Here is a 27,951-nt window from a genome sequence, read left to right as displayed (position 1 = left end):
TTAGGCTAAATTGTGGCCATAAGTCAAGGACTACCTGCAGTAGGATCCAATGTACCAGAAAGTATATTTTCTATTTATTTTATGTACTTTGAGGTTCTTTCCCCGTCAGGAACTTTGGCTTTTTTTGTCTGTCAAATACACATTTAGATTTTTTATAAAAACTGAGAGGAAGGAACAGTTTTCTTCTGCCAATATACACAAACTCACATTGCTTATAGAACAAATAAATTAAAAAATCATGACTAGAATACCTTATGAATCTTCTGTTTTGGTACAGAATGAATCAAGCAATTTGTCATGCAAACAGCCCAAACTTTTTGTAAACAGGCCTCTGGTCAAAGAACCTTTGGATGAACTAGAATTAATGGTACTAAAAATAAATAACCAATGTGGGATAACTATTTTAACATTTTCATTGTAATCCCAATGGTATTCTCGAGTGTTCAGACCCATGGGTAGCTAGCCAAATTGCATATTCTTAAATGGGCAGATCTCTCAAATTGTCATTTCAAGTTTTGTGTAGGCTTCCTTCTGTGTAAATTAATGAACTTTCTGGCAAAGTCCTGATTCTCAAGTTAAAAAAAATATTTTTACAAATGAAAGATATGGCATTGCTTTGGTCCATCATAAATCAATGGTCATAGAGTGTATGCCTTTCTTCCTAAAAAGTGCCTAGTTGGAATATTATGAACAGTTCTCTATCCTGAATTTGTCTCCTTGTTTTTAGTATCAGAATTTCTAACTGGCTGTTGGTATTGCTCTTAAATGCTGGGGCTATTCAGAGAAGAGAGAAGAAATTCACTGCAACTCAGCTTTAACCCTCAACCACAACCCTAACTCAACCGATCCACCATCACCCAAGACTAGGCATGCATGCCCCTAACTACCTCAATTCCAACTACTACTGGCCTTAAATGCAAACTACTCAATGCAAGAAGCCTCGTGAATAAAATACCTGAATTTTTCCTCCTACTAAATATGGCTAAATTCGACATTATATTTGTCTGTGAAACATGGCTCAATGCATCTCTCCCTGACTCCATTACCACAGTAAGGGACTATCATGTTTACCGATCAGATCGTGAAATTCGTAGAGGAGGTGGTGTTGCTATCTTCTATAAAAAGTCCTTACATCTAAAAAATATCCAAGTTACCCAGGAGCTTGCTCTTCCTGAGACCATCATCTGTGAACTATCCTTAAATATCACAATTCGATTCTTACTATGTTACAGAGCACCTGATTATGACATTGAACATGTAAACAAGCTAAATACATTACTAACATGGGCTTCATCCTGCCCATACCCTTTTATCTTTCTTGGTGATTTCAATCTACCTCATATTGACTGGACCCTAAATGAATGTATAACTGAAATCATACACACAACCTTCTACAATGCTATTAAAAATCTGGGACTGGAACAACTAGTAACCAACAACACTAGACTAAACAACTGCCTCGATCTCATCTTCTGCAATAGTTTGAATTTAATTTACGAAATACAAACTAAAGAACCCTTTTCCAGCAGTGACCACAATATGATTGACTTTTGTCTCAACATACGCCCACACAAAAATCACCACAATGATGTAATCCCCAATTGTAACTTCAAAAAAGGCAACTATGATCTTATAGACAACGATCTCTCATCCCTTGATTGGCAATCTCTATTCACTGGATGCAATACTGTTGAAGACCATTACAACATATTTTTACTTGAAGTCAAAAGAGTCATCAAACTATATGTTCCAACAACAACTCCCAAAACAAAACAAAAAAGCAGATTACCCATAACAATAAGGAAATTTCAATCCAAAAAGAGATCACTCTGGCGGAAAAACAAATCTGGTCACGTTGCCAATTTCAAAAGCCGATACAAAAATTTATGCCACCAGATAAAGACCGAATGCATCAATTATCACATTAAACAAGAGGAAAACCTTCTAAGCACCAATTCTACCCATGCTTTTTACAATTTTGTAAACAACAAACTAAAAGACTCAAGGTCTATCCCACCCTTGATAGGACCTGATGGTAAAGACTGCAACGACGACACCACTAAAGCCAACATCTTTAACACATTCTTCAGCTCAGTATTTGTAAACAGCAATGGATCATGCCTAGTATTTCCTAGCCGTACCACAGATAACAATAATGATCTAATACATATCGATTTTACAGAAGACAATGTTGAAAAAGCACTACGCAATCTAAAACCATCTCTATCTATTGGACCGGATGGAATATGTGCCTACTTCTTAAAAAAGCTATCCACTGCCATAGCCAAACCTCTAAGCATAATCTTTGAAAAATCTTTCAGGAACAGCTCCTTGCCTAACCTATGGTCACAAGCCACAGTCATCCCCATCTTCAAAAAGGGAGACCCAAGCCTAGTTGAAAATTACAGACCAATCTCCTTATGCTGCGTCACCTGTAAAGTCATGGAATCAATTATTAACCAAACCATCATCCTCCACTTAGAGACAAACAACCTACTCTCCAATAAACAATTTGGTTTCAGAAAAAAACTATCCTGTAATCTGCAACTCTTACACTGCAAAAACATATGGACGACACAACTCGACCAGGGCAAAGCAATAGACGCAATCTATATAGACTTCTGTAAAGCCTTCGATTCAGTGGTACACGACAAACTACTCCTAAAAATAAAATCCTATGGTATCTCTGGACAACTGAATAACTGGATAGAAGCATTCCTGGCAAACAGACAACAAATGGTCAAAATTGGGAGCGTCCTATCAAATTCTGTACCTGTCAATAGTGGTGTCCCCCAAGGCAGTGTTCTAGGACCAACTCTCTTCATACTCTACATAAATGACCTCTGTGATCATATTAAGAGCAATTGCGTTCTTTTCGCTGATGATGTAAAGCTGTTCAATACCACAGACAATACTGCTACCCTACAAAAAGATCTTGACTATGTATCAGAATGGTCAAACAAATGGCAACTTCAAATCTCAACAAATAAATGCTCTGTCTTACATATTGGCAAAAAAAAATCAGAAAATAAAATACAAGCTGAATAGTCAAGATCTTGTTGATGATCCAAGCTCTGTAAAGGACCTTGGAATACTCACCTCTAATGATCTAAGTGCTAGAGCCCACTGCAACTACATAGCCAAAAAGGCATTAAGAGTTGTTAACCTAATCCTACGTAGTTTTTTCTCTGGTAATATCACACTACTAACCAGAGCATACAAAACATTTGCTAGACCAATACTCGAATGCAGTTCATCAGTCTGGAACCCACATTACGTATCTGATATTAGCACAATTGAGAAAGTCCAGAAATATTTCACAAGAAGAGTTCTCCACTCCTCTACTCGTTGTAGAATACCTTATGCCACCAGACTTGAAATTCTAGAACTAGAAAACCTTGAATTACGCCGTCTTCGGTCTGATTTAAGCATGGTATATAAAATCATACATTGCAATGTCCTACCTGTCAATGAATACTTCAGCTTCAACCATAACAACACAAGAGCACACAATAGATACAAACTCAAAGTTAACCGCACCAAACTTGATTGCAGGAAATACGACTTCAGCAATAGAGTGGTCAATGTCTGGAATACTCTACCCGACTCTGTAGTTTCTTCCCCAAACCCCAAAAACTTTAACCTTAGACTGTCTACTATTGACCTCACCCCTTTCCTAAGAGGTCTGTAGGGGGCGTGCATAAGCGCATCAACATGCCTACCGTCCCTGTCCTATTGTTTCTCTTATTCTTCTTTTATTTTTCTTATATGTACCCATTTCATGTATTCACAACTATGTATACACTTATACTTATTATCTTGTAAACAATTGGCAAATCAAATAAATCAAATAAAAAAAATAAAAACAATTGTCTTGGTACCAAAAATATCAGTGATTTCAATCTTTCCTCAGGCTTGGTATCTCTACTGTGTGGACTTCAGCAACCAGAATTCTTAGCAATACTATATCTGGTTATGGGATTGAACTGAACACATTGGCCAAGTTTGGGAAGACTGAGCTGAATGTCAGTTTACAGTGTCTGAGACTTATACTCATTGTGTGCACCTTAGGTAATTTTCTTTCCTCCGTGATTTTTTTTTTGTTTTTACACCAGTTTTTGCAAAATAATAGGATTAATTTAATGTATGCTGGGGCTTTGTGATTTATTTATCAAATTTAATGCTACAAAACTGTAATCCAAAATGATAGTCTTTCCCTTTGTCAGTTACATACATTGCTTTTATATTTGTATATACACTATCTCTTTCTTGTACAAGAAAGTAGTCCTTGACTTACTGCCATAATTGACCCCAACATTTCTGTTGCTAAGCGGGGCAGTTCAATGAGTCTTGCCCCACTTTATGAACTTTCTTGCACAGTTGTTAAGTGCATCACTGTAGTTGTTAAATTAATAACACGGTTGTTAAGTGAACCCGGCTTTTCCATTGACTTTCCTTGTAAAGAAGGTGGCAAAAGGTGATCACATAACCTTGGGACACTGCAATCATCATAAATATGAACCCATTGCCAAGCCTCCAAATTTTGATCACATGACCATGGGGATGTTGCAGTGGTGGTAAGTGTGAACAGCTATCATAAGTCACTCTTTCCAGTTCCATTGTAACTTCAAACAAGTTACTAAATGAATGGTTGTAAGTCAAAGATTACCCGTATATAGAAAAAAGATTCCATGTGATACCAGATCATATGATGGCCTCAGATCTCTTCATTTTATCCTTCAAATAATTGTTGTGATACAAATTGTTGAACTTTGGTACGCCTTGAAAAGAAAGGGAAGATATAATGAACAACCTCTTCAGATGTCTATTTTGACCAATGTTTAATGTATTCTGCTCTGGTGTCCAATCCTTTTGACTGTAAATTTAGCACTTCTCTTTGAATGATAGTGCTGACTAATTTCTAGTGTGGTAACCTTTAATGTACAGTACACCCTCACATCTAAAAATCTATAAATGGAGATTGAATTGGGAGCCATTTTTTTCTTGAGATTTCACATGTAAACAGAAAATTTAAACCTGGTGTTCCAAAAAGAGAGAAGGAACTATTTCTAGTGGGAATAATTTGTATCATTCAAGACTAGAGTTACATAAACAGAACAGAACAGAACAGAACAGAACAGAACAGAACAGAGTAGAATAGAATAGAATAGAATAGAATAGAATAGAATAGAATAGAATAGAATAGAATAGAATAATTTATTGGCCAAGTGTGATTGGACACACAAGGAATTTGTCTTGGTATAAATACTCTCAGTATACATAAAAGATACATTCATCAAAAGTCAAGAATCATAAGGTATGACACTTAATGATAGTCATAGGGTACAATAAGCAATCAAAACATACTAGGAAACAGTCAATATAAACCGTAAGTATACAAGCAACAAAGTTATAGTCATACAGTCACAAGAGGGGATGGGTGATAAGGAGTGATGAGAAGATTAACAATAATAGTGTAGACTTTGTAATAGTTGAACAGTGTTGAGGGAATTATTTGCTTAGCAGAGTGATGGCTTTTGGGGAAAAAAACTGTTCTTGTGTCTAGTTGTTCTGGTGTGCAGTGCTCTATAGCGTCATTTTGAGGGAAGGAGTTGAAACAGTTTATGTTCAGGATGTGAGGGGTCTGTAAATATTTTCACAGCCCTCTTTTTGACTTGAGCATTATACAGGTCCTCGATTGAAGGCAGGATGGTAGTAATTGTTTTTTCTGCAGTCCTAATTATCCTCTGAAGTCTGTGTCTGTCCTGTTGGATTGCAGAACCAAACCAGACAGTTATAGAGGTGCAGATGATAGACTCAATAATTCCTCTATAGAACTGAATCAGCAGCTCCTTGGGCAGTTTGAGCTTTCTGAGTTGTGCTTTTTTGATGACATTTGTGATGTTAGGTGTCCATTTTAGGTCATGTGATATAGTAGAACCTAGAAATTTGAAGGTCTCTACTGTTGATACTGTGTTAACTAGTATTAAAAGAGGTGGTAGTATGGGAGGGTTTCTTCTAAAGTCTACCACCATTTATATGGTTTGAGTGTCTTCAGTTCCAGATTGTTCCAGTTACACCACAAGGCAAGTTGTATAACCTCCTGTCCGTATGCAGATTCGTCGTCTTGAATGAGACCAATCACTGTTGTGTCATCAGCAAACTTCAATATTTTAACAGATGGATCATTTGAGATGCAGTCATTGGTATATAGGGAGAAGAGAAGTGGAGAAAGCACCCTGTGCTAATTGTACAGGTATCAGATGTGATTCTGCCTAGTTTCACCTTAAATTAAATGGCTTTATTAATTATCTTGCATCTAGCACAAAAATAAGCACCTTGTCTCTGTTGAGGGATACAGTATCTCAAGAAGAATCTATTGAGAGCTACATGGTTGGTGATGGTAAAGCAAGTAGAGAATGGAGATGTCTATTTTCTAATCTGTATTCAGGAAGGTATTGGATAAAAGGATCTTGATACTTGAATTACAACTAATTGATGGGTTAAGGGAACTGTCTACAGAAACTAGATAATTCTATGAAGACTAATGGATAGTACTAGGAATAGATGTGATAATGATGATTCTGTACCAAAGACTATCCAGATAATCAGTTGGGTGGGTAATTAGTTTGAAGAAGGGAATACTTCACCCATGGGCTAATCAAAGCTCTGAATTGACTAATATGCGGGTAACTTTGTGGTTAGTGGCAAGATAATTTTTCTGGCTCACCTGTAGATATGATCAGTTGAAAAAGTACATATTTTATATTAAGGTATAATATATGGAAGAATATACTGTATATTATTAACAAATATAATTTGTTCACTGAAACTTATTTTTTATGACCACAGTTGGGACTCCCTCCCTCCATAGATTAAAAGAACAAGCAAACTTTTCCAACTTTTAAAATAAGGTCTAAACTTATTTTCGGAATCAGTTATTCCTTAAAATAATCTTCCTTTCCTCTCCCTCTCTAAATAAGCTTCAGCTTGCTGTTTATCCAATATGTCAGGTTGCATTACACTGGATTTAACATGTACTTTTAAAATAAGCTGTAATGGATTTTTTTTTTGTTAGTGCAACTTCAAGTTTTACAGCGAAAGCATTTGCAAATTACATAACACACGGTGTTGCCTCCTAGTTTCTAATCCTCAGATATTATGTGTTAATCATAGATGCACTGAATTTAGAATACATTTCAACTCAGAAGAGATGTTGTTGGACGTTTCCTAATCGGTTCTTCTTTGGTCAAAGATGGGAATTCAAAGAAAATCTCTTAAACAGCAAACAACATGCCTCTAAAACTGAGTATGGGCAAAACAATACAAGGTAAAGTAAACCTATTTTTTTGCCTTTGTCTTTATAAAATGTCTTGTAAAATTAGTAGTTTTTCAATAAATCCTTTATTAGATGGTGCTGTTAATGACCTTAAAAATTGTTTAGTTTAAAAGAGTTATTATACTTTCTAGAATTTCTCAATGAGTAATATTTTAAAAGAAATTGAAAGAAAAAAGCAAGGATGAAATGAGCAGTTGGTTTAGCAAAATAAGCCAGTGAACCTTTGAAAAACAAAGTAAGCTAATATGACAAATGTAAAGAGGCATCATATTTTCCTATCTTTCTGTTTCCTCTTAAAGTATGTTGTGAATCTGGAACATTGAATGTAACCCTAACAAAGTTCCTATGGTAACTAATTATGCAACCAAATGTTGACTGTTAGATAAAAAAATATGTATATTTAGATTCTATTGCCACAGTAAATTGGCCATGTTTTAAAAAAATAATCAACTGAGCCTAACTTTTCTGAGGAAAGTATTTATACCTGTGCTCTTTTCTATTTTAATTGTCAATGCATAGTTAAAAGCTGTTTTAATACTGGTATTGCCAATTTGTGATGGTATGTGGGAATGAGGTTTTTTTGCGGGGAGGGGAGCTGCTACCTAGGGAACAGTCAGATAAAAGAGGGCGCAGCCCACAACAGCATAATGGGCAGAGAAGAACCTCAGAAAGGAAATTTCCTAATTTGTTAGGCTACAAAAAGAGATGGTAGAATATTTGTACTTTCAGACTGCAAGATTCTGTTAATGTAGCCTTGCAGTAAAGTAGAATTGGCTCATCTGGTCATGTTTCCTGTCTGGTCTATCTGAGAAGGCTAATTAGACATAAGGATATACACTTCCATTTGCTCATTTAAATTCAAAACCTTTATACCTTCCTTAATAAACTGAATGCATTCATTAGTTATTCACATTCAAATGGCATATTCAAAATCTATATGCAAATTGGAAGTAAATGTATTAAAACAAACCATTTTTTCCAGAATTAGGTTTACAAATTAAATAGATACTGAGGTATAATAATGATTAAGTCTGTAGCTTACCACATCTTGTTTATTTTTTATTTATTGTAGTCAAGTCCAATCCTTGTTCAGAAAATATTTGTTTAGTCTACACTCATTTTTACTAGCTTTAACAGTAGATCTGCTCCTGACTGAACAATAATCAGCAGGATATGGAGAAACAAAATTTTATAGGTGATCAAAATTTTAGATTGTCAGTATAAGGAAATTTGTAAAGCTGGTCATTATTAATGCCTTAATAATGCCTTTCAATTGTAAACTTCCAAAATTCATGTTGATGGTTATTGCTGGGATTTCTGGAGGTGATAGACCTAACACATAGAGTACTGGTTGAGGGAAGTCTTTTTCTAAGCTTTTTCAGTAAAATTTAGAGAACAGTACAAAAAAAGAAAAATCCATGGAGTCAGATTTCTGTTCCCTTGCCAAATGAAAAATAATCTTCCCAACCTTCTGAATTATTCTTGTAGGTCACTAAGGGCAGGGAACAGATTTAACTACCTCCCTAACAGTGTCCTCAAATGCACTCACATAATTTTTTCCTGTTAGGGTTCATTTCAACTGAGAAATAGTAAAATAATAGTAGGAATAATTTAAGGAGAAACGTGCACCTCTTCTATAAACTAAATGCTCCAGTAACAAGGATACTACTGAAAAAGAGTGTTGCCCTGCCTTCTGAAGACAGCACCAAAATTCTAGAGGAAATTTGTCTGTTTTAGAATGGGGAGATGACACCATATTTAATCAGGGCATTTGCCCCTAGTTCCTATCTTTTCACCCAAAACCCAGAAAAAGAATCTCATACCCAGCTCCCACAATGTCCTCTTAGCTACATTCAGTACTCCCACAAGCTAATTAGCAATCTCTCCAGCTAACTAAAAGAGAGCGCAAACATCAGCATCCAGGCAATTTCCTCCCCCTCATCATTGTCCCACGTCATTTGTTTCTGCGGCAAGGAAACAAATGATGGGAAACTTGGGATTTGAAAAGCTGCCCCATGCTGAAATGATAGCAAGGTTTTCCTGGTCCTCTGATGTCACCACTAAACAAAGAGAACCGGGGAAGCAAGATGAAGCCAGAATTCTTGCTTATAATTTGAATATGGGTTTTGCGGGTTTTTTTGCCATTGGTTTTGCATAGTATCACCCCTGAAAATTTTGACATGATGAAGATTCAACTGAGACTCACTTGAGAAGATCTGCATATTGTCCCACAGTCTTTATTTAAGAAAGATATCCAGTATATTGAAGAACGTTTGAAGAAAATGCAGAGATTTTTAAAAATATATGACAGATTAAGGAAGCCACAAATAAGAGAATCAAAACAGAATATTTTCAAGCAATTTGATTTTAGAAATAGCTTTACTTTTTATGAAAAGTGTACACAATCTGGGATTTGTTATATTGCAATTCTGTAAATCTGTCAAAATATAAATGACTTACAGAATGATTTACAGAAAATATAATATTGACCAATGATATATTGTAAATGGATGTTGGACCCAGAGTTTGTGATGTGTTCTTGACATACTTTGTGCAAATAGGACAGTATTTGGAATTATAATATTGGAATGTAATATTGGAATGTTTATATTAATTGCAAAATTATGGATATCCTAAACATTTCTGAAAGCTGTTCAGGGAATTTGTTAAAAAAGAAAGAAAGAAAGAAAGAAAAGAAAGATAAATGTAAGTAGTTGACTTGATTAGGAAAGTATAATAAATTCAGTAGACTTAGAGGTACTCAAATATATTTTTCAAACGAGTGTTCGCTGAACCAAAGAATAAAATTATAATTGAGATTAATAAGATGAAATCAAGGAGCTAAAATGACATTGCTAGATCAAACTGAAAAGGGGGAAAGATACCATTTTATTGTGTCCATTTGGAACACATTTGGTATGTTGGAAGAATTATCCTTCTGGGTTCAGTTCCAAGTGGGGCAAAAGACACTGGAAACATGGAGGCTGTTTGGGAAGATGGTTTAATGGTGGACAGGACCACATGGCTTGGAGCTCCAAATTGAAAAGGATGATCACATGCTCCAAGGTGAAAAAGAGATCAAAAAGGAGGGCTGATATGCTGAGAGTGCCTGGGTTTTATAACCTTTGTTGGGATTTGAATTTGAGCTTGTATTCTGATTGGTTGTCAAACTCCCATGGGGCCATGTAGGGACAACTCTGTAGGCTTCATTGAGCCTTGCTGGATGATGATGCACTGGAAGGGCTTTTGAGCAATTGCTATAGTTTTACCTGGAGATCTTTATTACGTGAACAATTCTGGCCCAGGCCTTAATGGCCCACCCATTAACAATGGTGGGGGTGAGCTTCTGCTTCTGAGGTGTTTCTGCTCTTGACAACTGGGTTGTATTTATGATGGCTGCAATGTCCCTGGGTCATATGATCACCTTTTTCGACCTTCTGACAAGCAAAGTCAATGGGGAAGCCAGATTCACTCAACATTACTAACTTAATTGTTGTGATTCAGTTAACAACTGTGGCAAGAAGGTTGTAAAATGGGACAAAATTAACTTAACAAACGCCTTACTTGGCAACATAAATTTTAGGCTCAATTGTGGTCATAAATTGAGAACTACCTGTATATGGCATTCCTAAGTCACATTGGCTGATGGCACTACTGCCACTGATGCAAAGATTTACATGTTTAGAATAATTCAGGAGGAGGCCACATTGGCATCCTCTGAGCATTGGCCCCCAGCCTAAAGCCAGCCCTGCCTTGCTGTCAATATTTTTGTATTTTTGGGGTACAAGGTAGGGTTTTCTCCTGCATTGTTCCCAAGCAAGTGGACTTCCTGAATCAAAAGCTGAATTGATCCCATTTCTCAGTGTTCAGAAAATATATAAAGATATATCTTGCCAAGCTTTTAATGGTTAGAGGGTTTTAGTATTTCCTCTTTTTCATTGTTATTTTGAACTTGTTTTATTCTACAAGTACTGCTCTTTTCTTTTAAAAACTATAGGCATCTTGCTCTAGACAGTACTTAACTAGAACCTTGTCATGCATTGTGCTTGAGGAGTCTAACATCTTGGAATTTAGAGAAGAAATCATGGAAATATATTTAGGGAAATATATTTAGATAGCAGCCCTGTTGCCAGTTAGCCTTTGGGGTTGGTATGGTGGTTTTTAAATGCAGCAGTGAAAGGAAAAAACTTTATGTTGCAGAATGTTAATTTACAGTTAATCTACCATTAGTCTCATTATCTTCATAATGATATTTTCTTAAAGTCCTTATTCCCCTAACTATAATTACTCTTAAGCCTTTTGAATTATTGTATATAATCTTCTTAGTTAAACCATTCTGTGTTCAAATATTTAGGATACAGGTAAAAACAAAGGAAAATGACTGGTATTGTTAGCAATTTAAAATAAAGTTCCCTTCAAGTCAAATTCAACTCCTAATAATGTGGACAAACAAGAAAACATTTGATTTGACTATCTGTGTCCTTGTTTTTATAATATAATATAATGTTAACTATTTAATGTCCCATTAATGTCAATAGTTATAATTGTTTTGCATTTACAATTTCACATTTTTATTACAAGAAAATTAGTCTGATTCTTGATAGATGCATGCTTTATTTAAACATCAGCATAAGAATCTGGATTTTTAATCAAGTATTTGTGCACATGGTAATAGTTTAACTGGTATCTCTGTTATAAAATTTATAAGTTTATATAATCTCAAAATTGGGTGGAGATCTTTATAGAAGATTTTTTTGTTTGCATAGTTAATTGCTATGGATTAAATTATTAATATAGATTGTCCAGTAAACTCTGTTATATGTAATAATGTAACTGAGACTATTCTTTCTGTCTCTCAGAGTTTCTACTTCTCTTTTATGGGAAATATTCTGCCCTTTTAATATATCCTAAAACATTTCATTTTTCTAGGAGAGGGGTGGGTTCTAACTTCCAACACTATCTCTAATCAGATCACACGAGTGCAGTAGGATTTATCATTTTTTTAAACAGGTAAAGAAAATAAATTGCCCAGTAAACCACAGAAATATGTTTTGCATGATTACTTGAATGCAATCTCTTTTAGAAGATTAATCTTTTGAAAATAATTTTGGCCTTGAAATAGTTTCACATAGAGAGTTCTGCTCAAGAGAATAACACTTCTTTGTTTATGATATTTTAAAGATAGCAAGCTTTATATCATGAAAGCTGATATGCAGTTCAGCTTTGCTGCAGTTGTATTTATCCAAATGCATAAATTGTTTTAGCAAAACTGTTCATTACTTGGGCAGCCTATAATTATCGATCAGCAAGAAAAGTACCAATGAAAAGAAAAGTAATGTAACTTGTCATCAGGTTTTTGTGAATCTTCATTTTCCCCTGAATATCTGTTTAACAGCGAAGTAGAGGAAGCATATCAGACATGGCTTCTAGAATTCTTTCCAAACTCTGAATCAGCAGTGGCCATAAGTAGCATCTACAATTGCTTCTGCTTTCCCTTTGCGTAACACCTTTGTGCATTTGTGCATATATGTGCACCAGAAAGCATGGGGCAGGTTTCATAAGCCCCCTCCCTTTCAGGACAGAGAGAGTGGATGGGGCTGCTGCTCAACTATTGCTCTTAAAGGGCTTCATCTGAGAATTTTGTTCTGAATTTTTATTTCTTGACTACTGCCAATTGGATCTAGTCCATTTTTAAATTCAGTATTTTTTCCCTGACTTCACCCATTATATCAAATTTAGTCTCATTCTGTTCAGATGCCAGAGAAATATTCTTCTTTTGGGTAGACAGTTGGGCAAAATCCTGAGCTCTTTACATGATTTCTTTCTAACATTCAGTTGGATTGGAAATAATAAAAAACTATATAGTACAGAAGACTATTTTAGTAGAGTACTTGCCTTAGAGCAAGTATGAAGGAAACATTCAACAAAATCCACAAGCTCTACTTTCCAGTTCCATTTTCCCACCTCTTTAGCCAAATCATGCCAGTCACAATCCTTATTAAGGAAACCAACCTGAAAAATAAAAGGCCGCACAGGACTTCTTTGTCTGGTTCAAACAGATTAAGAATAGATCTGGCAACAAAGCCTTAAGTGACTATTTAGAGTTTATCTGTAAAACTGGTTATACCACAGTAGGAGGGTAATGAGATAAAACTATGAAATTTATATGTCATGCCCAAGATATATTAAACTGTCGATCTATCTTTCCAATCACTTTAAAATTCTTTGCATTCTTATATTTTCCTCTTTTTATTTGTTATGGTAAAGTAGATTCTTTAAGGTCAGCACTCAAATTAGCCATTAAAATTGAGTAAATCACCTTCATCTGCCAAGATACTTAGGCATGAGTCAGTGGGTAAGTGTACTGATTATCTGTATTCAACTTTCCTACTGTGGTTAAATGAGCTGCAAGGACACAACGCACTTGAAAGCCAAGTGTTTCTAAATACTTTTTCCTTTTATGGAATAGAACTCCTAAAACATCACTTCCTGGATATTATATTCTCTAAACTGTTCAGCAATTCGAGAAAGTTCTTTGTATCCAATTCTGAGATTTGAGCTTTAGGGTAAAGATTAATATTCTGCCTCCCTATTTTAAGCAATGAAATTCCAAAACATGAATCATCTAAACAAAACCTATTTATATTATATTGGATATGATTGGAACATCAGAATGTAGTGAGCTGTGGGTTTTCGGATTTGAAGTAATTTACAATAGTCATGGTTCTGCACTAATTTTATATATTTTATAAAAATTTTAATTCTACAGCTATTTTGCTCTAAAATTTGAATGTTTTATTCCCTCGATTTTATGAGCTAATAGCAGGGGTTTTTTTACCCCAATTCTAGCTCATTACAGCCATGCAAATTAGCATGTTCTACCTCTGTGTCAACTTCTGGATTTTATTTTAAATCTATGTACTTTTTTCTTAAAATTCTTGATGAGTGATCTTCAGTAAATTACATTTACTTTCTCCAGCTTTACTTTTTTTCTCACATTTTAGAATAGCAATGTTAGAATTTACAAACAGTGATTGTCTAATATTCAGTATGGTTAAATGTTTAGTGGAGAATAAGTCCTTTGACATCATCCAACATTATCCTTAATTTTAAAGGGTGAAAGCAACCATAGAAAGCTGTTTTTTTTTTGCAAAAGAGATCTCATTTTTGGCTGTATTTCCACTAGGGATTAGCTCTTGTTTTTCACTGAAATAGTCTTCATTAGCTTGTAGAATAATATTTGCATTGTCCTGCCTCATCTATTTTTGAGCAGTTTACAACATCACCAGTTATTTATCTTTTAAGGAGCCTCTGAGTTTTATTTGTTAGATTTATATCCATCATGACTTTCTTCCATCTTCTTTTTTCTTTACTACAATTACAAACTTCATGTAACCAATATAATTTGAACTAAGAGAGACCCAAAGTTACTCAGTGAGCTTCCATGAATAAAAGAATTAAATAGAACCTATGATTTCCCAGTACACATCCAATATCTTAAACACGATAGTGCACTGATTCTAAGCTGGGTTGGGATAGATCTATCTCACACTGAAGTAACATGTGTTGCTAGGCAATCTTCCCTATAGATTTCACAGAGTTCCATCTTCATCCTTAATGCAATTTAACATTTATCTGAAACTATACCATTTGAGTTTTTAGTGTGCAATATCATGATATGTTGATGGCCACCATTTTATTTCTCCTCTCTTTGAAATTTTCTATAATTATAACTTCAAACCACCCCCCCCCAAAAACAAAAAACCCCACCCAACCCCCCCCCCCCCCCCCCCCCCCCCCCCCCCCCCCAACCCCCCCCCCCCACCCCCCCAACAACCCCCACACACCCCCCCCCCCCCCCCACAAACCCCCCAAACACAAAAAAAAAAAAAAAAACCAAAAAAAAAAAAAAAAAAAAAAAAAAAAAAAAAAAAAAAAAAAAAAAAAACCACAAAAAAAAAAACCCCAACAACACCCAAAACCCCCACCCCCCCCAAAAAAAAAAGAAAAAAAAAAAAAAAACACAAAAAAAAACACCCAACAAAAAAAAAAAAAAACCACAAAAAAAAACAAAGCTAGATGTCTATGGAGATTCTCAATCATACAAATCATGGCTGTCCCAAAGGCAAATGGATTTTGTAGGCTTTTTCCTTGAAAATTAAGAAGAGAACTGAAGAAGCTGCTTGGATGGAAGTAAAACATTTTCAAAGAAAAAGGACAATGAAGTCCAGTTGCCTTCTGGAAAAGCACCTTTATGAGTTGCTAGACTCGTACCTTGTCATGCTAATAAGTGGATAAAAGCTAACCAACAGAAGTTCCATTCAAACAATTTTGTTAGTGGATAACCTCTTAGTTCAGACCAATGAAAATAAACTATGTGGTTATATTTTTCCCCAGAAGAACCAGGTAATGAGGGTGCACCTAGATTCATCTTTACCATTGGGTCCCTGAGGGACAGATAACCTGGCTTCATAACCTCCGTATGGACTCCATATAGAATGCTAGAGATCATACATGAGCTATTGCAGAACATAGCAGTAAGAATTCTATCTGAACAAGATAGGAGCACATTATTCCTTCGTTTTGCTTTTCATTGGTTTTTTATTACATTTTGAGCTAGGTATAAAATGTCCCTTTTGTTCTATAAAGTGTAAGTGGAACTCTGTTCAATCAGTGTTCTTAAGAGGACCTTAACCCTATCCCTTTGAGAGTGGCTCTGAGGAAGATATTGTTCTCGTTGGGTGCCCTTTTGCCCAATTACAGCATGTTCTTCCTAAATGAGTTCAGCAACCTCCATGCTTTTGTCCATTTGGCACAAGTTTAAAGAGTTAGTTAAAATTATTCTGCCAAGCTTTTAAGGCCTCCTTTTATTATTCCAAGTTGGGTATTATACAGATACTAGGATTCTTCTGATAGACTGGATTGGAATTAGTAGCAGGTGTATATTTCTAATGAGTAAATTTGTTGTAGAAAAGCTAACTATCCATTGCAAAAGAATTTCAATGATTGGAATGTGGCAAATACAGTTCCTATATATAGTAAAATCAGTGTTCAAATTTTTGTGCCTCTTCTTCCCAGCTAGCTACAGAATAGTCTAGACAGCCCTCTCCTTTTGGACAGAGGTGCAGTTTCTGTCTGGCTCTTATTTTGGTAAGAGTTTTAATATATGGTGGTTCTTCTCATGATGAGTATCAATACTGCTGCCAAATTCAGTTTGAGGAGCTTGTTCTTATAATTTCTGGCAAGTACTTTTGTACAATAGTTGTATTTTCCAGTTAATGGGGTCTTGCTGTGCAATCCAAAGAATCAAAAAGATTAAAGGGGCCTACGTTTAGCACTAAGTTCTATTCCCTGCTTAGTACAGGAATCCAAATTAAAGCATCCTAAATAGATGAGTATCTAGCTGCAATGTGAACACATGCAATGAAAAATTTGCTTCCATTAAGGAATGTTTCATTGTTCCTTCTTATTTCTAACATGCAATCAGAACCTACCTTCCAAGATTTGAAAAATCTGTGATGAATGGCTGATGCTTTTCTATGCAGTGTTGTTAGCCGGAAGGAATAATTGTCAATGGACTTCTTAAATCTTGAACATTGCTCTGTTCCTGTTCCTGGAAGACAGCACACATTGAGGTTTTAAATCCTACAGGCATACATTTGTTTTAGTTCTTCATAATAATGAGTCATCAGCTACCACACCCTTCCTGTTTCTCCATTGTCCTCCATTGCAATATCGGTTTAACTTCATGTGAAAGCTCAGAACCTCCTTTATCTGCAGGAGCCTGAAAACTGTTTTGGTCTTCCGGTGATCCATGATATTTTCTGTGTTTCTTTTTTGTTAATCAGATACACTGGGCTTACCCCATTATTTGTCTTACTTAAGAAGTTATTTCCACCTCAGCTTCTGCTGAAGAGCCTGTTTTATTTCAATTGATAAATCCTTACCTTTTCTTATCAGCTGAATTGTACGTATTCACAGCTGTTGTTGTTGTTGTTGTTATTATTATTATTATTATTATTATTATTATTATTATTATTATTATTATTATTATTATTGTCATAGTTTCAGATCATAACTGCAGATTTCTGTTGATTCAGTTTCACTTTGCTTCTACCATTAGTAGAAAAGCTTTTATTTCTTCTTGTCAGACTAAGAAGAGCTCTTAATTTTTAAAAAAGGTAAAGACTCTCCCGTAATCTCCTCTGGCAAACTCCTGTTAGCTTATCCCACTTCACTTGCTTGTTCCCTGAAACCTAGCTGTCTTACAGATCTCTTGTAAATCAGCTTGAAAACAGTTAATCACCCCACAATAGACAATAAACAGCTCCCAGGACATAATTCATGCAGTCAGAAGATATTCAAGCAATGTTTTCATTCCTCTAATCCAGTGTTTCTCAGTCTTGGCAGCTTGGAAGATGTATGGACTTCAACTCCCAGGATTCCTCAGCCAGCTTAGGCATATTTTCAAGCTGCCAAAGTTGGGAAACACTGCTCTAACCTGAGTCTTGCAAAACACAACTTATCTGCTGCAGCAGAAGCAGCATTCATGAAGGCGATGTTAAAATAAAAAAGCAAGATGGTGGTTCTCACACCATAAAGCAACCTTCACCCTCTTTGTACAAGTGTGTGATACATATTTGAAAGAGAAGGGGTTTCATTTGTGATTTCACAGCTGCCATCTTTGCTCTTGTGACATTCACTCCACTCTCCCATCTCCTTAATATCATTGCCTTTTTGGTCATTCTCTTCTCTTTCTCCTGAAATCACCTGGAAAATTTCTATTAGCTCTCCCTGTTAGCTTATTTCACAATTTCACTGGGAGCTATGATTGGCTCTTTAAATATTGCTTCACTTTTGTCCATTTCTACAAGATTTACAACATGAAATGAGAAACTTAATTTCAATTCAAGGCTGTTACATATTTAATATATATTCTGCCTTTTCACTAATAAATCCCTCCACTTTATCCTCATTTGACTTTTATTAGATACCACTTTACAACAAAATACAATACTTATTTCTTTTCTGTAATTCTGCTTATGATTAAATTATTACTTTTTATTCAGTCTATGTTAATGTGTTTTTGTAAACATATTTAAAAAGTCAACTTAATAGGCACCTCCAATGAGAGAAATTTCCCAAGCATTAAAATTACAATGTATGTCTCCTAGGAATGAATATTTTTAATTATTATATTTTAAAAGTTTCCTGAAACTGGTTTTTTTCCAGGAAGACAGCTAAAAATATCTTAAATCCCAATAGACAATGGATGCCATATAAACTGGAATTTGTGAAGAAAGCATGCCAGAACCAAATTTGAATTCAGTCACAGTTAATAAGCATTTATTCCATTAATATTTAATTTCAGAACTAAATACTGAAAATAAATATTTACATGGAATTGCATTTAATTTAGTATTTCATAGCACAAATAATTCAGATATCAAGAATCCTAGAGGGTTTCTAGAATTCAGAATGGTGTAGAAATTGTGATTCAGGATATCATTGGAACGATATTTTGGAGAACAGATATTACTGATAATAGATGTAAGTAGAACAACTTACAGATATATACAGATATAATTTCCAAATGATTAGAGTAGGTGAACAATGAAATCCCAGAATGAGAATCTACTACAGGAGAAAGAACCTAATTTTCTAGTCTACATTTTTTTTAAAGCACCAATTATCTATTCAATACAGAACTTATATCATAAACTTGTCTTAAAGAGAATTAGTAGTTATGGAAAATATTTGAATTTTAAAAGTCCCAGCATTTTGAGCATTACAATATGTGTACCTGGCTTTGCTAAACATTTAGACATTGCCTAATGAAGAACTTCCATTATATACTATATTTTATATGGAATGAGATGCAATCTTTTTCAGTTTCTTCCTCTGTGTTCTATTTTCTTATGTTATTATATATATTATATATTAGTAGACAATATTTTTTGCCCCTGTGTTCTATTGTTGTGTCAAATATATAAGAAAGCTTTAATCCAAGGTATCCTTGAAACTCCTGAATCTAGGATTCCTGTTTGCCTTCTGTCAGATGAATGTCATCTGGATTAGAAGTCAGTCCTTTCCTCATAGAGTTGCTCTTCATTTTACACATAGAAGGACAACTTGAAGAAACTTTGTACTTTGTATCTCTTCAAGAGCATAGTGTAGCTTATTTGAGAATAAATGATACACTTTTCAATTCTGCATATATGATCCCTAGGTTTCTAATCTGGGATTGGATGGTTTACTTCAGAAAGCCAAGTTTGTGTCTCCTGTGTATCAGATCATTTAAGCTACATAAGGAATGGGGAAACTTCAGACCATTTCCTTGGTCACTGAACATGGTTGGATGTTTATATTGGATTTGGCATTTTTATCCACTTGTCAAGTTCTTCCCAAGGACTTGGAATAGGCAGGTGTTATTTTTTTGATGGTGGTAAAACTAAATTGGTAGGATGCCAACTGTTCCAAATAAAGCTGCCTTTTCCAATTGACTGATGGTGATTTTTCACATGCCAATAGTGCTCCAGATGTTTTAGGTTTGTACCTATTACTATTGGTACTATCTTTACTTTCTTGTACCACAGCCATTTTGCTTATATTGGCAGGGCTTCATGTTTTCTCCAGTTCTTTTTCTTCTCCTGTTTCCAGGTACGGCTACATCCACTATCCAGCAATTATTATTATTATTTTGCTTTCTTATTGACAGTTGTTAAGTCTGGGGTGTTATGTGGCAGGTGCTTGTCTGTTTGAATTCTAAAGTATTTTGTGGTCCCACCAGTTCTTGCTTGCAGGCAAACAATATTTTTGTAGGAATTCTAGTGCAGCATTTGCTGTCTTCTGAATTTTGGGTTTGTGTGCATTTGTTCTTAAGATTTGGTCTTATTGTTAAGATTGGTCATACAGTCAGCCAGACGTTTGTTTCTTTATTCAGTTTGTATGACTGCTTATCTCAATGATACTGAGTGGCTTGGAATTCAAAATAACATGCCTCAATTAAAGCAGTAAAACATTTTAAAATAATAAAATAAAATAAAATAAAATAAAATAAAAAGAAATGGTATTTCTTGGAATCCTGGAGTTGGAACGGATATTGAGAATCATCTATTCCAACCTACTTTTACAGATGTCAGAAGACTGCTGTTATATTTCATTTCCGTAGCTAAAACTACAGAACTATATTTAGTTTTAACTACATTTCTGCAGTTAAAACAAACCCAGATCTTTTAATTATCCTCAATGAGACTTTATTTTTGGACCCTCACTATCTTGGTGGCCTTCCTTTGAATGCACTCCAATATGTCACTGTCTTTTTTGAACTATAGTGCCCGTAACTAGACACATTGTTCCAAATAAAGTCTGGCCAGGGAGAATAAAATGGAACAATTACCTCTTCTGTTCTAGATTCTTTCAAGATCTCTTTGTGATTATACCATTTGTCTACCTGTGTATCAAAAAGGAATACTTGTCAACCAATATGAATAGTCGTGATAAAATCTACACCATGTTCTTGTTACAGGAAGCCACATTATTGTCATGGGAATACACTGATCTACTTCACTTCATCTCAGTAGGAATCACCCCACCTACCACCATAACATTTCTTTCTCAAGATGGCTCTTGGATTTTATTTTTGATCCATGGCAGTTACTAATACGGTCTTCCATAGTGATCTAGAGCAAAGTTTATTCAAGTGATTATGGATTATCTAGGACAGGGGTGTCAAACACAAGGCTGGATCTAGCCTGTGGGGTGCTTAGATATGGCCTGCGGGGTTGCCCTGGAAACAGCAAAAGACCAGCCTGCAGTGCCTCTGCCAGTGAAAATGGAGCTTGGGAAGGCCGCGTATGGCCCTCCTGAGCTCTATTTTCACTGGCAATAGGATGCAGCCAGCCATCACAGGCAGAAATAGAGCTTGGGAGCCTCTTTTCCCTGGCAGAGCACTCAGGCCACCATAGGTGCCCCCAATATGAGTGATGAGCTGGCCACTCATGTTCCCCCCCCCCCCCGAGGTCAAACACAACCCTGATGTGGCCCTCAATGAAATCGAGTTTGACATCCCTGAGTCTGATGCCAGTCTGGCAGCTCCACTGAAATCAAGTATCCTTCTGATCTTCTTACTTCTTTGGGTCATATGCTTCCAACATTTGCTTTTGCTAAAGAGATTTTTTTCCCTATTATCCATTACTTCTTCATTTCTCCATCTCTCTTCTCTTCAACGTCAAAAACAGGAAGTATAATTTTGGTTCTCTTCAGGCAAGAAGACAAACATTGCACCCTCACCTTGGAGATCACATTAGTGCTTTCTTCGGTTGTTTATGCTTGCTTGGAGATTCCCCCACCTATTGTCCTAGTAGTCAAATCCCCACACTGATACTCTGATATTGATATTCCCAGAAGTTGCACCTCTTGATGAATTGGTTGAAGGGAGAAGGAAGAAATAAAAAAGGATCTTACTTTTGAGTTCCTCTCTCTGAAAGTTAGATTCCTAATATGTCCTCTTGAGTTGCTTCAGCTAAAGTCAGGAAGGGCAAGGCTCAAATCGGACACAACAACCAAGCTATAAAAGTCAGGAAACTGTCAGTAGCAGTAATTAACAGTCAAGTTTTCAGCAGCAAATAGTCAGCAGACATTTCCCTTCTTGGTTCTGTCTATCTCTCCTGCCACTTTCAATTCACTTGCCAGATTCCTGTTTGCTGTCACTCTTGGTGGCTTGCCTCTGCATTGCTGCAGCTTAATCTCTTTTGGCCCCAATTGTTGAATGCAACCCGTAGGCTGATCCTCACAATGATATATGTTTTAATTAAGGAAAGGCAATAGAAGTAAAAGGCTAATGCATCCATTGGTAATTGTGGAGTAGGCATTTCTAGAACCATTTCTAGAACTGAATAGGGGTAGGAGAAGAATAGGATAAAGGTTTCAGTTTGGTCTATTGTACAATGTAAGTAGTAAAATTTTCATTAGTGATTTCTGGGCTGTTATAGACCATTATTCAAATTTCTATGCCTCCTCCTAAATGGGCTTATAAATTTTGGAATAACAAAGACTCAAACTTGACTCTGGCAGCAACATACAGTAGAAAATATTTTCAGTGCTGTCCTTCAGCATCCTACAGCCCTGGGATTTATATGGTCTCCTATCCAGTCTGCAGCCCTGGGATTTATATGGTCTCCTATCCAAGACCTAAGCATCTCTGACTCCTCTTAACATATTGGAATCGGCAAAAAAAAACAAAAAAACACCAACCCAGTTGTAAGGCTGTAAGATCAATACTGGACAATAAATGCTTCAGAAGAAATGCTGCAGGCTGACAAGAGCATAACTACTCTCTGCTTATGTGGACGAAAGCATGTGATTCTTACAGCTATGTAACTCTTTAAAAAGACAACTTGAAAATCAGGCTAATGATTAGGTGAGAAGTGCTGCACTCCCACACATGCAAGATACAAAGTACTTCTGAAGCATTATTGAAGTTGTAATCAGCACAGTCCTAAAACATACATTTCTTTATATCTATGTGGGATGTTACTACTTCACTTCTTTTATTATTCTCTTTCCTTCTTTCTCTGTCTCCTTTGTTGTTTTCTTCCTCTTATTTTTCTATCATTTTGAGTTAATCCACGGTTGATTTTTTTGTTTCATCAAATAAAAAGATTGATGCAACATTAAATAGAAGTATATTTAAAAATAATTAATCCATCTGCTGATATAATCAGTCCATGTGATCAAAAAATAACAATTCATGTATCAATGAATGTAAACAAGCCTTTAGATAAATAATGATCATACAGGTAGAACCAGGTGATTAATCCATCATAGCTATTTTACACAATTAATGCAGCAAATTCTTTTTCATAGTCTCTCTTGCATTTTAGTATCCAATGTCTATGGGCCTCACAAGTTAAGATTGATATTATATTGTAGTTAGGCCATGCTGTGTTTTGTTCACATGCAACTAACAGATTGGATTTGCCAACTTGTTATTTTAATATATATATTATTTATTTATTTTTTATTTATTTATTTTATTTATTTTTAACAGGATATTTCTTGAGTGTTTCTAACTTGTTCTAGTCATTTACTGTAATAGACATTGACTTGATTTGTGTGTAGTAAGGAAATATATCACATAAATAGTTTTGATGATATATGGCTGTTAAACATTTTCTGCTTCTATTGTCAGTTCTTTCCATTTGAATAGATTACATTCATACAAATTTCCAGAGGAAGCCACTGTTATAGGCAAAAGATCCTAAGATCTTTTCTTGTGTTAGAATACTGAAAGCAATCCTTATGATGAAAGGAAGTAAGAGTTCAGAATTGAAATTTAGTTTAAAGGCTATCAAACTTGGAGCAACTCTTAACCCATTCAAGAGAAAAGAAGGACTAAGAAGTTTTACAAACTCCCAAGGAAGTCAGATCATCTTCCTGGCATAATGGATTTCTCTGGCCAATGACATTATTAATGACTGGCCAGAATCTGCCAATAACTGTCAAGCAAGCTTGATTTTTCTTTAAATTGAAAGTATTAGTTCCAACCAAGCCAGAGAAAAACCTAATATATTTTAGGAATGGAACAAGTACTCGTTTAGAACAGATTCACTGCTGAAATATATTTATATGAAGTCCTTTGTGTATCAGAGGTGATATTAACACTGACTTTATAACATTTATCAAGTTATGCCATTGATATAATTGCAATACAATATCCAAAATTCTTCCTAAGGTTTTATGAACAACTAAGGGATGGGTCTAGTTTAGTTGGAAAAGAGAGTGCATTTTCAAACTCACCAGTAAACTCTTTCGTGCAATTATTCATGGAATGTTGAGCACATTTATCTTAATGATGCTATTATGTTACATTACATCTTGTAATAAAACTCGGGGAGAAACGTAAGTTGTTACTTTAAACCTTATTGCTGCTTGTTATTATAAACTGATCCCAGTGTTAACAGTCTGAACTTTAAATGGATTTTATTTTATTTTTGGCACTTACTCTAGTCCTGGGATCATAACCACCCACAGTACATATCTTCAGAGGTTAACTTGAAACAGACTTTCCCATCACTGCTTTTTAATCTGCATTGCATTTCAACGTGTCCTTCACCTCCCCATCATGCCAACTGTACCTGAAGATGTCAGACAGCCCACTGAGACACAGCATTCAAATTCACCCTCTCTTGTCAAAGTAAGTTATCTTTATTTATGTGTTACCTTCAAACTTTTACAAGAAGTATTAATTCTTTTACAAGGGGTATGAATATCTCTGTGGATGTCATATATCTGATCCATGCTTAGATGTTTACGGCTGCTGTTTTTCTAATTCAGTTCTCTCTGATATTATTCTTTATGTCCACATTATTATTTTGCTGAGAGGATAGATAAAATATTGGCATAAACTTCAAATTAACATAACATAAACTTAATAAAATAATAATCAATTAACATAAACTTGATGGTAGGGAAAGCAGAAGCATAGAAACACCTATCTTACACCACTATTTGTTTGATTAATGTTCTTGTAATATTTTTTTCTAGTTTTGCATTTCAGACTACAGTCTGACGTATTATTGAATTATAACTGCATTATTGAGTGTAGTTATACTCAAATTTCACTACAGTGCACCTTATGCTAATACTATATTGTATCACATTTTATTTGGAAAAAAACACTATAATTAATCTGAGCTAAGTCCCATTCTCTTTAATCTTCTTAAATATGTTTTCCACTGTTTACATTATATTTGAAGTGTCTGTCACTTTTCTAGCAGAACTAGATAGAATTGGAATATTATACAGTAATTATGTTTGGGATTGGGTAATTCCTACTTTGAGAGATTTCTGTTGTGCAGATGGATTACAGGTAGTTCTTGACTAATGACTACAATTGATTCCAAAATTTACATTGCTAAGCAAGAGAAAAACATACTTTCTGGTACATTGGATCCTACTGCAGGTAGTCCTTGACTTATGACCACATTGAGCCTAATATTTATGTTGCTAAGTGAGACATTTGTTAAGTGAGTTTTGCCCCATTTTATGATCTTTCTTGCCACAGTTGTTAAGTGAATTACTGCAGTTATTAAGTTAGTAATACATGTGAATTTGACTTCCCCGTTGATTTTGTTTGCCAAAAGATTGCAAAATGTGATCACATAAGTCTGGGGTACTGCAACAGTCACAAATACATGCCAGTTGCCAAGTGGTCGAATGTTGATCACGTGACCATGGGGAGGCTGCAATGGTTGTAAATGCGAAAGACAGTCCTAAGTCATTTTTTTCAGTGCCGTTGTAACTTTGAATGGTCACTAAATGAATGGTTGCGGATTACCTGCAGTTCGCATTATAATTTTTCAATCTCACATTTACCTAAATTGCCAGCTTGCAGGTTCAATGTATGAAAAACATTCTATCATTTAAATGCTACATAAAATTTCCTATTGCTAAGAGCAGTTTGATAGTGGAACCTGTTATCAGAGAAATAATAGGTTCCTCTTCACGTATTAAAGGAGAAACTGGACAGCCAGTATTAGTTACTGCCAAAACTGAAATACACCATACAGGTTTCCTGTTTAACTATCACTTCCCTTTCTTCTTACCAGTCTGTGATTTTTTAAAATATTAACAGTATGGCATGCTGCCTTATCCTGTCAAAATCATTTGTGTGTTTGATAGCGTATTGATGAACGTCATTGCTTTCTAATTTCCCCTGAAAAATATTTTTGGGAACATAAAGTACAAAAACTAAGTTATATATGTGTAATGTTTAAAACAAGAAACATTCATTAATGTACAATGATGAATTCATGCATTCAATGACTTACAAGACCAAATATCTGCAATGTCAGGATTTACTTAGTTAACTGACCTTTTTAAAATTATCATTATGTTCTCTGAGATGTGTTGAAAACTTTTAAGACCAATGTATATCTGGCACATTCAGTTTTGCTTTTATCATTGTCTTCCAAACCTAGGACATGGTATTCTACAGCTGGATGAAAACATCCGCTACTTTTCCTTTAGTTTCATAGGAAAAAGTTGAACTCTTAAGTGATTTGTCATGCTTTCTGACACAATTACACCTTTGTGCTAACAGTTAGTTTCCTGGTGGAAGATAAACAAGTCAGTTATATGTGAATTTAGTAAGCAGTCAGATGGAAAGCATACAACATGCATCAAAAAGATATTTTCATGCCTTTTCTTCCATGTGGTTTATATGCCTAAAATGATTGTGAGGAATTTAGTCCCTGACTACTTCTGAATTTCACTTATTCTGTTACAGCTAGGAGTCTCTTGTTTCTCAAAATATTGTATCTAAAGTGAAAGAAAATACTCCAGTATGATTGCCTGCTGGTGTTATAAGTGGAAGCTTGGCTTGTCAGACTTCTAAATTTTGGGAAGAAACAGTCTCTTGAATTCCATTAATCCCAGATAAATGGTTAAATGATATTTTGGCTACTGTGGACCCTGAAACACTAATGTACATGAGGTGAAATTGTTGCACATACTTTGAAAATGAGAAAGAGCTCTAGAAACCCTTACATCAAAACTATTGGAAAATTCTCCCATTATTCCTTCTATGTACCATGTCTCTTGGGGTACACAAATATGTAACCCCTCCTTGTGAAGATGGTTCACAGTCAAGGTATCCTTTCCACATCTACCCTACACAGTTTGAAGAAAAGTATAGCCCAAATATGTGTTAAGTCATAATTACATAAATATAGGCTTTTATTTTAAATTATTAGATTCAAAGGAAGTGTTAATCTTTCAAATCCATTTTTGTCAGCCTGATCTGCTGTACTGACACATGAAATGGAGCAACTTTGACAAACATAGAAGCTTAGTCACTTCTACATCCTAAGCTTTTAAATTAAGTGCATCGTCTGTCAAAATATCAATCCAGTATTTTTCCTTAACTCTCTAAAACTGTGATATGTGATTAATACAGCCCTCTTTAAGTGGTTTACAGAGTCAGCATATTGCCCCCAATAAACTGAGTTCTCATTTTACCCACCTTGGAAGGATGGAAGGTTGAGTCAACCTGGAGCTAGTCAGGATCGAACTGCCAAGTTGCAGGCAGCTGGAAGGCAGCAGAAGTAGCCTGCAGTACTACTGCACTCTAACCACTGTGCCACTGTGGCTCAATATACCTACAGAATAAGTTGTCTTGTAAATCTAATGGGGTAGGCTCTGATCTACAAAATCATATTTTACAGTGAGTGTATAAATGTATTTCTAGGTATCACAAGATCTGTCTTCCGTCAGGGAGAATGTTTTAAAAATAGGTTGCTTTTTCAAGGCTGTATAAATATTTAGAATTGATTTATAACTAAGATGTTTCACTAAAGACAGTAATCGTGATCAAGTTCTTGTTCCCTGAAGGTTGTTGTTAATAAGAGTAATTACATAAAAATTAAGAGAGGATAATTTGCACTCCCCTTAAAATATACAATTGACAAATTTAAGACAGAGCAAAAACAAATATGCAAATCTGTTTATGTATGTACAATTTCTTACTGACTGGTATTTGTATATGCCCATCACATCTCATCCTATTCTGTTTTTACTATTATACAAGCTAAGTGGTTGATATACTAACA

The 27,951-nt window shown here is 35.2% G+C and overlaps 1 protein-coding gene and 1 long non-coding RNA gene across 2 annotated transcripts in view; one reads left to right on the top strand and one right to left on the bottom strand.

Annotated features, from left to right (window-relative positions):
- Positions 1-27,951, bottom strand: part of LOC148133315 (uncharacterized) — a 66,406-nt gene that overhangs the window by 10,337 nt on the left and 28,118 nt on the right. Inside the window, exon 2 of the long non-coding RNA XR_015746665.1 lies at positions 16,834-16,952. This is a non-coding gene — a long non-coding RNA (uncharacterized LOC148133315). The remainder of the gene's footprint in view (positions 1-16,833; positions 16,953-27,951) is intronic.
- The window catches only part of IRAG1 (inositol 1,4,5-triphosphate receptor associated 1), a 46,631-nt gene continuing 43,029 nt past the window's right edge, over positions 24,350-27,951 (top strand). Inside the window, exon 1 of the mRNA XM_087950938.1 lies at positions 24,350-24,536. Coding sequence (XP_087807064.1) covers positions 24,465-24,536 — 72 coding nt within the window. The 5' untranslated portion in view covers positions 24,350-24,464. The remainder of the gene's footprint in view (positions 24,537-27,951) is intronic.

The sequence above is a fragment of the Notechis scutatus genome, chromosome 1 (genome assembly GCF_049901735.1).
Source record: "Notechis scutatus isolate UNSWTSFEM ecotype Mainland chromosome 1, rNotScu1.2, whole genome shotgun sequence".
NCBI lineage: Eukaryota > Metazoa > Chordata > Lepidosauria > Squamata > Elapidae > Notechis > Notechis scutatus.
The sequence above is the reverse complement of the archived record's forward strand: the minus strand, read 5'-3'. Positions and strand labels throughout refer to the sequence as shown.